We start from the raw sequence: 16767 nt of genomic DNA, 5'->3' as shown, positions 1-16767 counted from the left end.
AAACAAACTGGAGTCACCCTAGGAGGGCCTGGTGATTAAGGTACTCAGTGAGGTCAGGAGGCCTCCCACTTAATGGAATGTTCCAGCAGCTCTTGGTCACTTCAAGCCAACACAGCAGAGGAAAGCTCTATTGTTTCTGTTAAAGGATTGATGTCCCTTTGATTACAACATTAGACTGTGAACTCTTTAGGGGCAGAGACCGAGTCTTGTTCCTGTCTGTGTCCCCTGAACCTAACCCAGGTCCTTGCCCAAGTACACACTTGGCAAGTGTTGAATGAATGAATGAATGAATGTTAATAAATAAATGAATATCTTGGAAGCTGAGCCCCACGAGTTAGGTACAAGTTGCCTACTATGCTGCCTGGAAATTCAGATTCATAGTTGAAGTTGATCTACATTTTGAACTTACGGACAGGAACCCAGCACAACCGATGTTCTATGAACATTATGTCTAAGTTGGCCAATGGTAGCTATTTTGCAAATAGAATGTTTCTTAAGAGGTTATGCGGGGTCTGAAGGAAGAGGTGAAATAGGTCTAATAAATGTGCTGTAAGAAATATACGCTACTCAAGGAGTGGCGTGGTGAAAACAGTGATAGGATGGCTGTTCCGTTCTCCATGCTGTGCTTAGTTCACATTGCATGCCTGTGTCAAAACATCTCATGCACCTGATATACACACATACTATGTACCCACACACATACTATGTACACGTACACACACACACACACACACACACACACAGTGATTGGCTGATTCCCTTCTTATTGCCCCATTTCACTTTCCAGGCAGAACAAGCACAATGCCTGTGGGTCAAGGTGAGATCTCTCATAGATTCCTTCCTATGGGTAAGTGTAGGGCCTCCTGGGCTTTAAATAATGATTTCAAAATTATTTCATGTTTTGTGTGTGATAGCTGACCCTAAATAAATTATAAATTCCTCGTGAGAAGCCTATTAATTTTTCACTCCTCGCCCCAACCCCAAGCTCTATTGCATAGTACTGAGGATACAGCAAATGCTTTCTAAGTCCCTGCCAAATAAATACAGTTTGGAAGGCTGAGCCCAAGCCCAGCTTGATGGGTGTGCAACCTGCTCCTGCACTTGATGGGGATGACACTTGATTTAATGTTCTGCTTTCACCATCTTAAAATTCTTAATAATGCTTCAACAAGGGACCCTACATTTTCACTGAGCATTTGGTCCCACAAATTATTTAGTCAGTCCTGGCTGAGCCTCTCAGCCAAGACAACTAATGAGTTTTCTCTCAGAGAGGAGGAAGGTTTGGACTATGGGAAAGGAATTGCTTGAGCTCAACATGTTCTGGCTAAATATTGGTAACTTTGTTTTCTGAAAGCAATTCACTTAAAAAATGCAAAGGCCTTAATCCTCCTTCAGGCCAAGGCGCCCTGTACCTGCCAAGTCAGGAGGCTTCACACAAAGCGAGCTATGAGTGCCTGAGCTTAGAGGCACCTGGAAAATTCCTCAGGCGCTGTGAAGCACTCCCTCCATGGTCGAATAAATCCCAAACTACTCCACCAAGAAGTTTTTTTTTTTTCCTTCTCCTTTTCTTACCTCATTCCAAGGAATTTGCCTCAAGCAAAGAATATACTTAAACCTAGCAGATCATTTTGCAAGAAAGATGTGAGCAACTGAAAGGAGTGTGGCACCAGGACGCCATCTCCCCAGGCTCCTGCCCATTGTAATTGAGGGCTTATCCAGGCACGGAGCATGCACTCCGCCAGGCACCCACCTCAGCAACCCAGCGGTAGAAAACACTGTCTTTTTAAATCCCCTCTTGGCTCCTGCTGCACCCTCTGACAGCTGCTCAGTTGGAGACAGAAGGCTGTGCAGTGGGGAAGCATGAAGTTGGGCACCGGTCAGCCATGCAGCCAGACAGTCCCTCTGTTCTGATGCCAACATGTGCACAACGGCCTGTGCAGGCAGGACCGAGGGCACTCCAGCTGGGCATCCAGCTCCCCACAAGGGGCAACTGGCAGGCGAGCCTTCCTGGCTTCAAAACAAATAAGCAGCAGTTTCCTTGGCCCTGTCCCCTCCCTGTGCCTCCTCAGCTTAAGCCTTAGCTTAAAACACTCCCAATTTTTGGCTGCCTAAGTAAAACTTGAGAGTTTCACTAAGGGATCAAAGGCAGAATAATGAAGTGAAGAATGATCTGAAAAATCAGAGGACCCCCTTTTTCTAGTGTTTTTGGACAGGACGGGGGCCAGGGAGGGGTGGGGAGTTGATGATCAATAAGAGCCTAATCAGCCACCAGAAGGGGCAGATGCAGAGAGGGGCTGTAGCTGGCGCATATGAAGGAAGCCTGTTCCCAGGCGCCTTTGTCTGCAAAGCCCATTTCCTGGCTGAATCCCTAGGCTGCTCAGTGTGCTTCACTGGAAATAAGGGACAGGCCCTTCAACTACAAATGGGGTTAGCAGGCCTCTGCTGCAGAAAGATGGATCAGGTTTCTTGGGGAAATGGTTTGACAGGACACCTGCCCTTGCCTGTTGGCTGGTGTGTTTGAGAAATCCATTAGAGCAATGTTTTTGCAGCTTTAATCCTCTTATCTTCCCTCCCCTCGCACCCATCTTTCACATCCTCTCTTTGTGCACTTTCCAGCTACTTCATTAACTTGTCCACATTAATCAAACAGCTAGTTGGCCCACTCTTGCTTCTCGGCTCCCAACAGGTCAGAAGTCCTGATCTTTGGGGCCATCTCTGAGTTTACTGACCTTATTTACTTGTCACAGAGCTTTGTGATTTCTGAGAAAGCGCATATATTAGGCTCCATACAGAACCCGGCCCAGTTCCTTCCTTCTGGGAGCTCAGTTTCCAAAGGGAAGATGTACACTCTGATATATCACTTCTGCAGGAGGCCTAAACACACAGGTTACAGGGATGTGTTCAGACACACATCATGTGATGTACTCTGTGCTTTCTCTTCACCTTCAAAGGTACATCAGGCACAGATCCTTCTGGCTATGGGAAAACAGACAGCAAATTAAAGACTGTCAAAGGCATGTGGATGTGGCTGCCATCAGCAGGATCACACGTGAAACTGCAAATTGGCACATTTTCTCTTGAGTCTCTTGAACTTCTTTCTCACCACCTTCTAGCCTCCATCCTTTCTTAATAAAAGGTTCGGCAGAGCTATGAATTACATTACAATATTTGGTGTATGTTCATGCCTTCTCGTAACACAAACTGTCAAATATTCCTTGTAGGCTTATCCCCCAATTTTCATGGACTTTACGTGTCCAACTACAGGATGTGTTGGGGCTCAGTTAAATGCCCCAGGTGTAATCCATAAACCTAACTATCACTTCCAAGAGAGTTCTTCATTCCATCTTCTCCTGCATCCTTCCTTAGGCTGCAAATCGGAGTTTGATTCTGTTTGAAGTAAGACCCCACTGTCTGCTGGATGCTTCATGGAGTTATCAATATCTCCATATCCATGAACTCTGCTGAATGCTTAAATAAATTTTGGCCTTCTACACACGCAGGTGCTTCTCACTCACAGTCCTGTCCTACCCTCCTGCCTGCTCCTGGGGATCACGGGACAAGCCTGCACTCCTCTACAGAGGTTTGGATGGGACCAGGTCACGGGGCACTGCATGGGGCTCACGTGGCAATGCTCCCAGGATGGCTTAGCAGCCTCAGGGCCACCAGCAGGTTTCTGGGCTGGTGGATAATTCTATTACCCAACTGTCACGACCTCCAAGCCTCAACTTGTCCCTGTGGCAGCTTGCTGCACCTGTGGCTAATGCTACAAAGCACAGAGGATTCTCCCCTAATGAAGCACTACTCAGTGGCATGCTAATCCTTTGGTCCTTCCCTGCACCTCAGTCCCTTTTTGAGAGATGGCTGAGGTGCAGGGGAAGTGAAGTTACTAAGTTTTCTCTGGCTGAGCCTCTGGCTCATGGCTATCAGACAGACTTGGCTATAGTGTCTGAGAAGATGAAGCGTCCTTGACACTCCTCATTATGTTGCCTTTGGCCAATATGGGGGCTGTCTTGTGTCCCAAACTGCTTCATTGATGGACAAAAATTCCCAACATGATTCTCGACCCCCAAGTCACTTGAGGAACCATGGCATGGCATGGCATGACTCCAAGGTTAGTCCTCTGAAATAAAATGGTCTGCAAGTGAAAAGCCACGGCAGTTACCTGCTGAGGATGTGGGACAACTACAGAAGCAGAGGAAAGGCTGGAGCCTCACGGTGCTCTCATGGGGTCAGAAAGCCTGGCACCTGGTAAGTAGCTGGTGTTCACTGTGGGCTGGGCAAGCATCTCAGAAGCCATGCATTTGGGGTAGTGACCAAGACATTTAGCTCTGGCACACAGACCCCTGCAGCCCACAAAGCAGACAAAACCAGCATTTGGTAAAGTACCATCCCTCCAGGCATCATCGAGTCATTCATTTAGCAAGTCAGGTGCTGCAGAATTGTCTACTATGCCAAGCACTACAGAAAATACACAGAAGAAAAGACACTGCTCCTAACCACAGGGAGCTTTTAATCGCATAGACAAGGAAGGACGCAATAATTCATACACGTGGTGTGGTATTCTACAGCGCAGTCCTCACCAGCACTCCAGCCTAAGTCAACACCGCGATCTACAGAGAAACTTAGAAACGTGGTTGGCAGAGTGAGTACTGCTCCTCCCTTTGCAGGCCGGGAGAGTGGATAAATATGTTTGCTCTCTTTGGGATTTTTTTTCTGCCTGTCCAGTTGCACAAATTATTTTGGCTCCCAAGCTCTTTCCTGACAACCATGGAAACATGACATGAAATTTCTCAAACACACTTTCCGATGAAAGCAAGGCATGCTCTCTTTTATTTAAAGAAAACAGTTTCCATGGGGAAAAAGAAGAAGAAGAAGAAAAAAACCTTTGTAGATGCCAAACACATTAGTTGTTAAATCTTATTTCTTTCTTTCCCTTTGAGTTGAGGTGGGATTTGCACCCAGATTTGAGCAGTGGGAGAAAGTTGAGATTGGGGAAGAGATGAAAGAGACTGGGAGATGAGGGCCAAAAATCAAAGTCAAGATAGGAGAGAGAAATCTGGGGGTGGGCAGGAGGAGAAAGCAGGTCTAAGGGGAGGAGTGGGAGAGGAAGAAGGAGAGAGACTAAAAAAGAACCTATTTTGCAATGTCATTAAATCATCTGCAGTGAATTCGCCTTAGGCTTCAGGAATTTCTTGGCTTGAACCAATTAAAAATATTTTATTTTAAAAAAGACATAAGAGAACAAGAAATGTGATTAATCCTCAAAGACAAGTCAAGGATGGAGCCATGTCTCCACTGGGTCTGGCAGCCAGATGAACACAGAAGATGTCTGTAGACCATCTCATCTACCCGACTGCAGGGCTGCTCTGAGGTAGGGCTGGTTAGCAGAACTGGGGATTTTCTTTTGGACTAGATGAAGGAATGAAATAGTTAGAAAAAAATATACTGAAGAAAGAGAGAAGGAAAAAAAGATTTACTTGCCAGCAACCCACATCACACATATTTCCCTGATCAACCAAATATAAACTATAAACTTAGCAGTGGGAAAATTAATGTGAGTCCTGGTGGTCTGGACTCATCAGAGCCAGAGCTGGATCCTGGCACAGGCTTCGGAAGGGTTGGCGGCCTGCACAGGAAGAGAGGGAGGAAAGAAAGCGGAGGCTGAGGAGCTCAGAGAGAGAACGGGGATGAGCACTTCGGTGTGGCTCTGATGAACAGAACTCCAGGTGGGAGGGATAGGGCAGTGAGGCCCACACTGGGGCCTGTTTTTCCTTCCCACACACCTGGGAACTGCATACTCCCATCAGCCTCGGTGGCACCAATCCCATCCACCCACTTCAAAGTGCCCCTTAAGGTATCTCTTAGGACAGTGGTCCTCAACCTTTTTGTCATCAGGGACCAGTTTCGTGGAAGACAACTTTTCCATGAACCAGGGGTGGGGAGACTGGGAGGATGGTTTTGGGATAAAACTGTTCCATCTCAAATCATCAGACAGTAGTTAGATTCTCATAAGGAGCACGCAACCTCCTAAATCCCGCGCATGCACAGTTCACAGTAGGGTTTGCCCTATGCTATTCTATTCTACTAGAACAGCATCTGGTGCCACCCCTGATCTGACAGGAGGTGGCTCTCCGGTGGTAATGCTTGTTGGTCCACTGCTCACCTCCTGCTGTGCAACCTGGTTCCTCACAGGCCATGGGCTGGTACTGGTCTGCCGCCTGGAGGTTGGGGAGCCCTGTTTTAGGTCATGGAGCTGCATTCACTGGCATATCCCTAAGGTTCCAGAGTTTCCTTCAAACGCCTCAATTTCTTTCAAATGCTGTTGTATGCTTCTGGCATTCATCAATTTTTCTCAACCTTTCTTGAATCTATTTGTATCTTCAACCTGTTTGCATCCTGAGTTCCTGCTTTATCTTTTCTTATTTACTTCTTGAAAACTTTTAATATATCAGAATTTGAAGAGAAAATTCAGAAACTGTTAAATTTACCCTCTGTATGGCCTTTTTGATCTTCTAGACCTCAAACATGTTTTATCTGGGAGTCTTTCTCTTTCAAGATACTCACAAAAGGCCTATGCTATGCCAGGCCCTGTGGACAGTGGGCGCAGATGCATAATAACAGTTCCTACCCTCCAGGCAGAGAGGCATGAAAGGGCTGTGGATGCAAACCCAAGGTACAAAGGAAGCCAGGAAGAGAACCTACTGTAGACTTGGAAGTTGAAGGGGTCAAGACACATTCCTAGAGAAGATACCGAGTCTCGAAAACTGAGAAGGAATTAGTAACACAAGGGAGGGGGGAACCTTCTGAGGAGGGGGATGGAGAAGATGCTGCTGCCAGCTGCGGAACCATTACAAGAGCTAGGAGCAAGTACGCGACACCAAGTGGCCTGAGTGAAAGGCTGTGAGGACCTCACTACTAATCGCATAGGAAAAGAAATGCTGTTTTTACCTCACCAAGTTTTTCTTTTGCTTACATTTTTTTCTCATTATTAAGCGATCATCCTTTACTTTGGATGTGAACACTACGTCTATTTGCAGGACAGACTTGCCGTTCTATAGAGCTCAAGATTATTGCCAGACCCCAAAAATGGCTGAAAGTCTAAAAACAAAGTCAAAGCAGAAATTGCTAAACTTTTCCACACACGAGAAACAGGGCATGCTGAGATGTGAAGCTGTTTTTAAAAAAGCGGAGGAACAAAGGACTCATTTGCCCTCTCAGTTTTCTTCCATGTTTTAAAGGAACCATCTTGCATCGTGCTCCTTAAAAGAGTCCAATGATTCCGAGCAAGCAAATCAATCTTTCCCTTGGCTTCTGGAAAATGCTCCTCAAACTGTGTTTTGACTCAATGAATCAACATGTTACATGGCCTTTCCCTTTTCTCTTACTTAGAAAATGAACCTAGGATTTTATTTAACCATTTGGCTGTGAGTACAAAGAACCAATTAGGGACAAGGGTGGAGTGGGTTAAGAGTCCTTAAGGGTGTCCTTGGTAGAAGATGCACTATGAACTTGAGGTCTGTTTGGTGGTGACCTCTGATAAACACAGAATGGGACCCTGGCCGTTTGGGGCAGACATTTGCTGCCGAGATGCTGAGTAGAACTTACACCACAGATCTGTCTGGGTGCTTGCACCGGGGCTAACAGGATGCGTGTGGCCAGCACCGTTTGAAGATTTCACCAGAGTACCAGGGAAAATTCTTGTGAGCTATGGGCTTCTGCCTGCATCCGGTGGAAAACAGAAAGAGTTAATGTAACTTTGTCCTAATGCTATAAGGTATTCCTTATTCATTTCCTATTAAGATGCTCAAGTTGCTCAGCACCTTTTGGATCTCTGCCATCTTTCAATCATTTTCTTGCCCAACTGGCAAAGTACAATACACATAACTTACGGCACGGAACAACTACATTTCAAGCTCAAGCAGGCTCTCCTTTTCCAACTCCATCCCCCTGTGCGGAGCTGTCTCTTTGTCTCTCCCAGCCAAGACAGACTCACGCTCAGCCCCAGCTGCACATCTCCTTCCCCTCCTGGGGCAGCTTAGGAAGCCACCTGTGTTTTCTTTCCCCACGATCCTTCTTCTCACTGCCATCCCTTCATCCCAAAGCAAAAAGCTTGTACAGGATTCCCTGACACCCAAGCCAACACACCGATGTATTTCCAGTTCGGAGCGAATGGCTCCTCCTGTTTTGTCAGTCCCTGGCTGACTGAACCAGACTGGGGCAGAAGTCAGAACTACTGGAGAAAACATCCTAAGTTTCTTTCTCAATCAGAAAATGTTCATACCCAAAGAGAAAAGAGATGAGAAACAGTGAGAAATTGAGAGGAGCGGGGAACAGGATGGAGAGAAAGACAGTCACTTGGTAGCTAGATTAAGAATTCGATTGAGTTCACCATGGAAATATCCCATTATGGAAATGAAACGTACTGTGGCAGTAGCAGTCCCACCCAGAAACTGAACTGCACCTAGGTTGAGAGGAGAAATTTTTAATTTCTGAGTCTTCACACACCTTTCTCAGACCTTAAACAAGCAACGTTGGTTGTTAAAGGTCTGAGAAAGGTGTGTGAAGACTCAGAAATTAAAAATCAAGGTTGTCTTGCACACATTCTTCAAGGATCAACTCCTGAGTCTACCGCAATCCCCTGAAATGGAAATAAATCCTTGCTAGTTGAGCTCCCATGAAAATCTGTTCACATCTCTGTCAGGAAACTCATGGGGCTACCTTGCTTTATGACTACTGTGTTTAAAACAAGTCCACCTTCTCCATTAGACTGAGAGATGTTCAACGGCCAGGACCAGACCTTACTGTTAGAAATTCTAAACGCTTCCCAATTCTTAGGGCACCAATCTCCAAAACATCCAAATATAGGGTCAGCACTGGAGGATGAGTGCTTTGCTGTTTTTCAAGTGGGAGTCATGAACTTTGGTCTTGTCTTATTTAATAGAAGTCTTTAGAAACAGAATGCAGTAGTACTGAGGACAAAATTAAAGAGGTAGATTGTTAGTTGTAGTAAGAAAATATATTTTGGGAAGAAAACTATAGTGGCTGTTGGAAATAAAAGATATTATTTTTATTGAGTTCTTGCTTGTTTCTTCTCTCATCCTCTCCACTCCTACACTTCACAGAGGAGGAAAAAAACTTGATACAGATTATATGTGTTTATTTTAAAATCAAGACTAGGGGAAAATTAGGAAAGGATGGTCTTAATAAGATTGCCCAAGTTAAATTATAATTTTGCTCTGAGACACCTGTAGCCAAAGAGATACCAAACAATATGCCTGTGGCAAGGTGAGAGGGCTGCATGAAGCTGTTTCTAAAACAAGTGAATGCATCTCTGGTAGGGGTTGGGGCAACAGCGTCTCAGTGTCTGCATCTCCCAATGGTGCAGCTCCACCCAAGGCTGAAATCCAAAGCACCCAGGTGTGAATGGAGTTCGTGGCTCCATAAAGGTTAAGGAATAACCATTGTCCTGACAGTGTGAAAACATCTCTGTCTAAAGGTGTCACTAATGACACTGGGAGTTGGACTATGGAAAATCTAATTTCTTCACATTGCCTCCAAAGAGACATGTTTCAAAACAACCCCAGGCAGGTGGTATATTTCAGGTGGACAGTAGGGAGCTGTGATGATTAATTTCATGTGTCAACTCTGCTAGACAATGGGGCCAGTTGTTGGCTCAAACACTAATCTAGATATGCTGTCAAGGTATGTTTTAGATGTAATTAACATTTACAGTCAGATTTTGAGTAAAAGATTACCCTCCCTAATGGGATAGCCCTCATTTGATCAATGAGGGTATTAATAGCAAAGACATGTTTTCCAGAGAACAAGACAACACAGAAAACCTGAGTTTCCTCCTTTTACCCTCAAGACTGCAATGTCAATTCTTACATTGTACATGAATCTACAGCCTGCACGAGCTAATTCTTTAAAATAACTCTTTGTATAATATATAATTATACTTTATGTATACAAAATTAAATGTAATATATATACACATATAATTGGTTCTGCTCCTCTGGAGAACCCTAATACAGTGAGATAAAGGAAGCTAGAAATATTTTAAGAAAGAAATGTCTACAATGGTCCCTAATGGACTATGGACTATTCTAGTTCACAGTCAGAACCTAGATGACCTTAGTGAAGTGTGTGACGGGAATCAGAGGTTAGGGGAGCTGAGCAAAGAGACACGGCTTCTGTCTCTTCACCATGCTGAAGGCCGGGGTCAGCCCAGCCTGTCAGTGCAAAACCACAGCTGTCTGGATGGGGCAGCAGGTGAGTGGGCAACAGTGAACCCACAGGAGCATCAGTGAGCAGGTCTGCAGGCTACACTGACAATGCACCATGATACTGCGGCTGCTCGTGAAGGCAGCTGGAGGTGGGAATCTGGGATAGAGAACACATGTGCATAAGGAACTAAGAAAGTCACAGGACATGGGTTAGTTCTCTTTATAACAAGCCTGTCCTCTATTGGTTCTGGTTTTGATTGGAAGCCCTGCCACCCTCTGGACCGTCTTCCTAAGGGTCACTCCCAGGACGGAGCTGGGCAGCACAGGGCTGGACACGGGCTTCAGAGCCTCCAGAAAGGAGACACTCCAGAAATGTTTGCCAGCCACAGGGGTGAACAAATAAAGTCTGAGATTTCTAAAATGCTTCCAAATACTAATATCATACATTCTCCCAGTTATCCTCAAAAAAATCCACGAGACTGGTGATGTAATTATTGCTTTCATTTCACAGCTGTGGCAATCTAAAGACCAAGTGATTTGCTCAAAGTCATGTAACACTTAAGTGGCAGAGCTAAGGCTTAAACCCAGAATTTAATACATTTTTTATAATTTTTTTCCCACTATACCAGTTGGCTCTTCATTTTATTCATGGGTTACATTAAATTATGATAACAAAGGGTCCCTGGTCACTTTGGACATTTTCTCAAAGTCACAGAGTCGTGAGGATGAGTGCCAAGGAGGACTCCTTCCTTTCTTGTCAGCCACCTTTCCTGCTGATCTCTGACTCCAGAGACAGGACCATTCAGGAGTATATGCCTGGTCTTAGCACTCGGAGGCCTTAAGGAGAGGTGACCAATCTGTTCTCAATTATACCAGCTGCAACTTAAGACTTCACATTAACTTGAGGACTGAAATTCCCAAGTTTAGAATTATAGGTAGCTACCTAGGTACCACCTATTTTTGGCTACCAGTGGGACCTAGGGATGATGAGAGAATTGGAAGAATTATCAAAAATGTTTAAGTTAAAAATAAAGAATTCTTAACGGTTGACTGTTAGAGCTGAAAGGTTGAGAACAGCTTTCCCACTGCCAGCTCTGGAGAGTTGGCCGTGACTCCTTGCCATGCTGTGTTGAGAACAGGCCTGAGGTGGAACTCAGCGTCCAGTTGGAAGGAGTGGAGTGCCCACTGGCAGGGGCTGCTGCTGGTTCAGGAGCAGGCTGGGAACAGCTGAGCTGTGCAGAGCAGTTAGATGCCTGGTGTGAGGCTTGTGAAAAGAAAGGGAAGTGAAAGGAAGGAGTACACAGCTAAAAGCATTTCAAAAAGCAAGAATTAGACAAGATGATCTGAAGCTGGGCATTAGCAGCAAGAGAGACTGATTTTTTAAAAAATTTAGGTTACATAGGAAAGAAAACACCCTTCACAGAGGAGAGCGAGATGGGCACCTCCACAGAGCATGCTGCAGCCATTATTGACATGGCAAGGACAGCCTGGGGTGGAGGGAGGGAGCGTGCACAGGTGAGACTCTTCAGGTGAGTCGACTTCCGACTCTATTTTACTGAAAATCAAAAGATGATGTCACCTGGTCAGAGTGAAGTCCAAGTGGACCCCCCCAGGTCCCAACATTGCACCAGAAAAATTCTTCCACTAGCGGCCTCCTCTCCACCCCTGAATCCTCAAACCAGGTCCTGGGCCCCCATTACCTATAGCTCCCAGTGATTTCTAGAGGCTGGACGCAGGAAGCGGCATCTTGCCAGGTAGGCCAGACAGCAGCTGCTTTGTGTGAGGATAAACACGGGAAAGCATGGAGAAGAGGCCAGAGGAAAAGGAAGCCTAACATGCTGAGTGTGTGTGGGTGTGCATGCGTGTGCACCGGCATGCCGCTGCCCAGCCTTTCCTCTAAATGCAGACCGTGCCTTTGGTAATCCCGTCTACCACTCGGCCTCCCTCATACATCAGCCAACCAGCAAAACACAGCCCCTATTCTGCTCAGGAATGTGCTTTCAGAAACTTAATCTACTGCTGCATCTGGGCCAGATCCCCCAATGGCATTAACCCAAAGACAGCACCCCTTTCTCTTGCCCCACCCCCCACCGCCTTCCTGCCACCTCGTCGCTGCCTCCTCCAAGCTTTGCAGTTCCACTCCACCAACTCCCTCTGCTCCATGACACAGCCACCCATGCCTGCTCTCTCAACTTTCAGCACTTCTTCCTTCTAGTCAGGCCCAAACATTTTGCCTTCTGATTCATGTCTAAATGACAAGCCAATAGTTCCTGGCTTTCAAATGAAACCAGCTCAGCTTCTGCACAAGGCCCTTCTTCTCTCACTGTACCTTCTTGGGTTGCAACCAAACACTTCTCTTTGTCCTTTCTGCCAACCACAGATCCCCTCAAGCACTAGAGAGAGAAGTGGCCAGGAATATTTTTAAAATGAAGGCTAATAAATTGTCTCTCTTCACACAGATACACCTTGAAGCAGAAGGACAGCTCCAAGATAAATCTTCCACTCTCCAACTCTCCCTTTTCCAAACAATAAAAGGTTCAGCCTGGCTCCTAATTAGGCCAAATGAATGGTTATAGTCTCATGTCTCCAGACCCGTGCTGCCTGTTTGCAGATGAAACCTCCCTGTTGGATGGGCAGTGTTGTTCTTTAAGGGCACACACATTGCTAAAAGGCACATCTTATTTGTAACAACAAATGGAAGCGCCCTAATTGCCCAGGGACAGGAAAATGGAAGGTGGAGGATGTTCTAGGACCATTGGTAATTATAATTGTTAAGTACTGGTGGGGGCTGGGAGGGTGGATTAACTAGGAAGGGGCATGTGGGGATGTGGGGGGTAGTCACCTGGGCAGACGTACATGAAAAAAAATGCATCGGTTGGAGACAGGGTCTCCAAAAAAAGGGCACATCTCATTTGTAAGAGGCTGGTTCACCCCAGCCTCGGCCTCCTGGGCTCAAGCAGTCTTCCCACCTCTGAAACAGCTAACACTACAAGTGTGCACCACTACACCTGGCAATTAAAAAAAAAAAATTGGTAGAAAAAATTTACTGTTCCTAGGCTGCTCTCAAAATCCCAACTTCAAATGATCCTCCTGCTTCAGACTCCCAAAGCGCTGGGATTGCAAGTCTGAACCATACTGTAATAATTACCTTTGATCTCTATATGCCAGGCCTTGTATGCATTTTACACTCAATAAAAAAAGTAAACATGGTCATATGGCCAATGGAGAATGCTTATCATACAACATCAACAGACAGAAAAGAATAGAAACAATATATTCATTGTATCTTTACAATATAAAAATATGAGCAGGGATAAAGACTGGAAGGTTATACTCCAAAATGACAGTGGTGGTTATATGAAGATAGCAGGTTTAGGAGAGATTAATTCTATATATCCTAAACATTATATAATGCAATTATAATTTGAAAATATGAAGGTGGAGGCGGGAAGTATATAATGATAGGAAGTATAGTTCTGACCTCAGCCCTTCTTGATGTGATGAGATGACCCCTCCCCACCCTCTACCTCCCTCATTTAAGCTCCTAGCAGCCCTCACCCAACAAGCACAGCCAGAAAGGAGGGCCCCCTGGCCACCCACGGCCTGCCTCCCTCCCTGAGCCCTCACAGGCTGCTTCCCAGAGACCAGGCACTCAGATTCCATGGGGGCTCCATTGTGAAGGGGGCTCGGAGATGCAGCCCAGTGTCAGCCTGGCTGCTCAGGGAGGCAGCCGAGGACACACTCTGCCTTCTCTCTGAGAAAAGGGCAGGGCTGCTTGACTTTCCCAAGAAAAGAGGAATCCTGCCAGAAGCCTCCATTCCACTGCCTCGTAGAGTGAAGCTCCTCCAGGGATCTGGGGATGGAGGGCATATAGGGGCTTTCCTCCACTCCCTTACTACTTCTCCCTCCCTCCCTGCCCCCGTGTCCCAGGACTCAAGCTTCACACAGCCCAGGGATCCCAGCTGACTTGGAGAGAGAGGGCATTTCAAAAGTTTGCTGCCTTAGGTAAGCCCCATGATGTAGCACTGCCAGCCTCCTGGAACCACCTCACCCACGAGGGTGATGATGATGATGGTGACCTGGACGCCCAAAGCAGGGCTTTCATGGATAAGGAGGTGCTGCTGAGTAATGAGGGCACAAGCCCTGGAAATCTTCTCAAAGTTTAAATCCAAATACCATTAAAGTCTCAACAAGTTTCTCTATTTTCTACACCTCAGGCCCCAGGCAAGGGGCCAAATTGGAGGCAATTCTTTAAGTTTCCTTGCCACAGGCTCAGCACAGAAGAATGGGTGTCAGGGCTGCTCTCCAGCCTTCAGTGGTGAATTTAATCCAGCAAGTCTCATGTGCCCATACGTACAATGAGTACAAAATCAGATACTGTATGTGTTGTGCCTAGGACACAGCACACCATGTGGGAGTCATATGCAAAGGCAGGATGCCTGTTACCTCACTTCCATCCAGCCTCACACAATGGGTCCTCATCAGGTAGAATAAATATAATGGCAACTAGAAACACCTGTCTTGTAAGGGACCTTAGAAGCCATTTGGCCCTCGGTTTCCGCATGTTGGTCAGAAGACCTATGTTCCTTGTCGTGGTAATAGGAGAAAATAGAGGTCAGAGGTAACACAATTTCTATGTCAGAAGCGGAATGTCTACAGACATAATGATTCTAATAAACTGTCCTATACTGACTGTAACACATAAATAAAAGAATGGAAAACCAGAAAATAAGAGGTGGTGTGAGCATTTGATACTCTTGGCATTTTCCTTGGTCCAAACCGTCACCTCATCTCTTCCTTGCTTCTTTCTCTGCATCCCTTTATCCCTTTGCCACACAGTTTCCTTTTCATTATGTTCTAGTATTCATATTCCAGGCTTTTGGACTATGCTTGTCCCTCACAGAGAGACAGGAGGCTACGTATGGACTGGGTGGGCTCTGCCAGACTACACACGGCCATGCTCACGTCTCTTGGCATCCTGTCTCTCCCTGCTCCGACTGTAACGGTGATGAGAGTGGAGTGAGGGTCTGGAAGGGGTGGTAAGCAGTTGGTACAGGGCACCTAAGCCACAGGATGACCAGCTAAGAAGGCACGGCATGGCCCTGCTCTGGGGCTCATGAAATAGTTCTGCCATGTCAAGAGCACTGACCAATTCCCCTCTCTGTAGACACTCACTCCAGATACAGCCTCTATTCAGAGTGAGGTTTCCCAAGGGCACAGGGGTCCCCCATCACTGGGCATTACTAGGCAGCCACCATTCTGATTTGAAATTTCAGCAGTTAAGGGCCCTTGTATGCTAAGACTAGTAAGAGGCAGCATGAATAGTGGGGGCTTTGGGGTGGGAGACACAAGGAGCGACTGCACCATGGCAGGGCAGCAAAGGAGCAGACTCACTGGCTAGTGTCACAGTGGCTGGTACGCTGGCCACAGCTCCCGCAGGCATCCGGGCCACACACTGGTACCGTCCCACAGTGTGGTTGTTAAGGGCAGTGATGACGAGGGTCCCGTGGGTGATGAGGACACCCAGAGCATCATCCGAGCCACTCAGCTCCTTCCCATTCAGGCGCCAGGTTACATTCATCCTTGGGGGTTCCACCACGCAGCCCAGGATCACAGTGCCTCCGGGCTTCTGGACAGTGGACGCAGGCTGGACGGTGACCTGAGGGACATCATCTGGGGGAAGAACAAGGATGCAGCAATGAACAGATGCCCCCAAGAAAACAATACCACGTTTTTAGAAGCACTGCGCCCAGGAAGTCTTCCAGAAGTGGCCACCAGGGGAGTTGGTCTTTCTCCAACTCTACTGCTCCTGTCCATTTTGCAACCTGCCTTTGTCCCTAGAGAGTAGATCTGGAGTGAGCACGTATTGTAAAGGCAAGAGCCTGGGCTTTGCATTTGGACAGACCTGAGTCTCATCCCAGTGCCACTACTTTTAAGCCATATGACTCTAGCCTTGTGAAGTCTCAGTTTCTTACCTGTAAAAACAGGCTAATAATGCTTTCCTCACAGGGTTGTCATGAGGCTTCCAAATAATGTGTGTAAATTACCTGCCACGTCAAGTGCACAATAAAAAGCAGTTATTATTACTTCTCCTCCTCCTTTGGCATAGCTTTGAAACGAGTCAAATACCAAACTGAAACCAATATGACATTGTTGTGATCATGGCTCATCTTGTATTCTTACGTCCCTGAAGGCCAATGAGAATAAAGTGTTCTTTGAAATCCAGGTAGAGAAGGCCTTTTTTTTTAAATTTTTTTTTAATTTTATTTTTTATCGCATTTTAGGTTTTGGGGTACATGTGAAAAACATGCAAGGTTGTTGCATAGGTGCGTACGTGGCAGTGTGATTTGCTGCCTTCCTCCCCTTCACATATATCTGGCATTTCTCCCCATGCTATCCCTCCCCAACTCCCCACCCCCCGCTGTCCCCCCACTCCTCCCCAACAGACCCCAGTGTATAGTGCTCCTCTCCCTGTGTCCATGTGTTCCCATTATTCAATACCCGTCTATGAGTGAGAACATGCGATGTTTGATTTTGTGTT

General features: G+C 46.3%; 1 protein-coding gene across 4 annotated transcripts in view; it reads right to left on the bottom strand.

The window, feature by feature from the left end:
- The window catches only part of BOC (BOC cell adhesion associated, oncogene regulated), a 248985-nt gene that overhangs the window by 20136 nt on the left and 212082 nt on the right, over positions 1-16767 (bottom strand). For all 4 annotated transcript variants that reach the window (XM_021668841.2, XM_064374608.1, XM_021668843.2 and 1 more), the window contains one exon: positions 15621-15899. In XM_021668841.2, the coding sequence (XP_021524516.2) occupies positions 15621-15899 (279 nt within the window). The remainder of the gene's footprint in view (positions 1-15620; positions 15900-16767) is intronic.

Source organism: Aotus nancymaae, unplaced genomic scaffold (genome assembly GCF_030222135.1).
Source record: "Aotus nancymaae isolate 86718 unplaced genomic scaffold, 86718_ANA_hifiasm-v0.15.2.pri h1tg000011l, whole genome shotgun sequence".
NCBI classification, from domain to species: domain Eukaryota; kingdom Metazoa; phylum Chordata; class Mammalia; order Primates; family Aotidae; genus Aotus; species Aotus nancymaae.
This window is presented reverse-complemented; position numbering and strand designations above follow the sequence as displayed.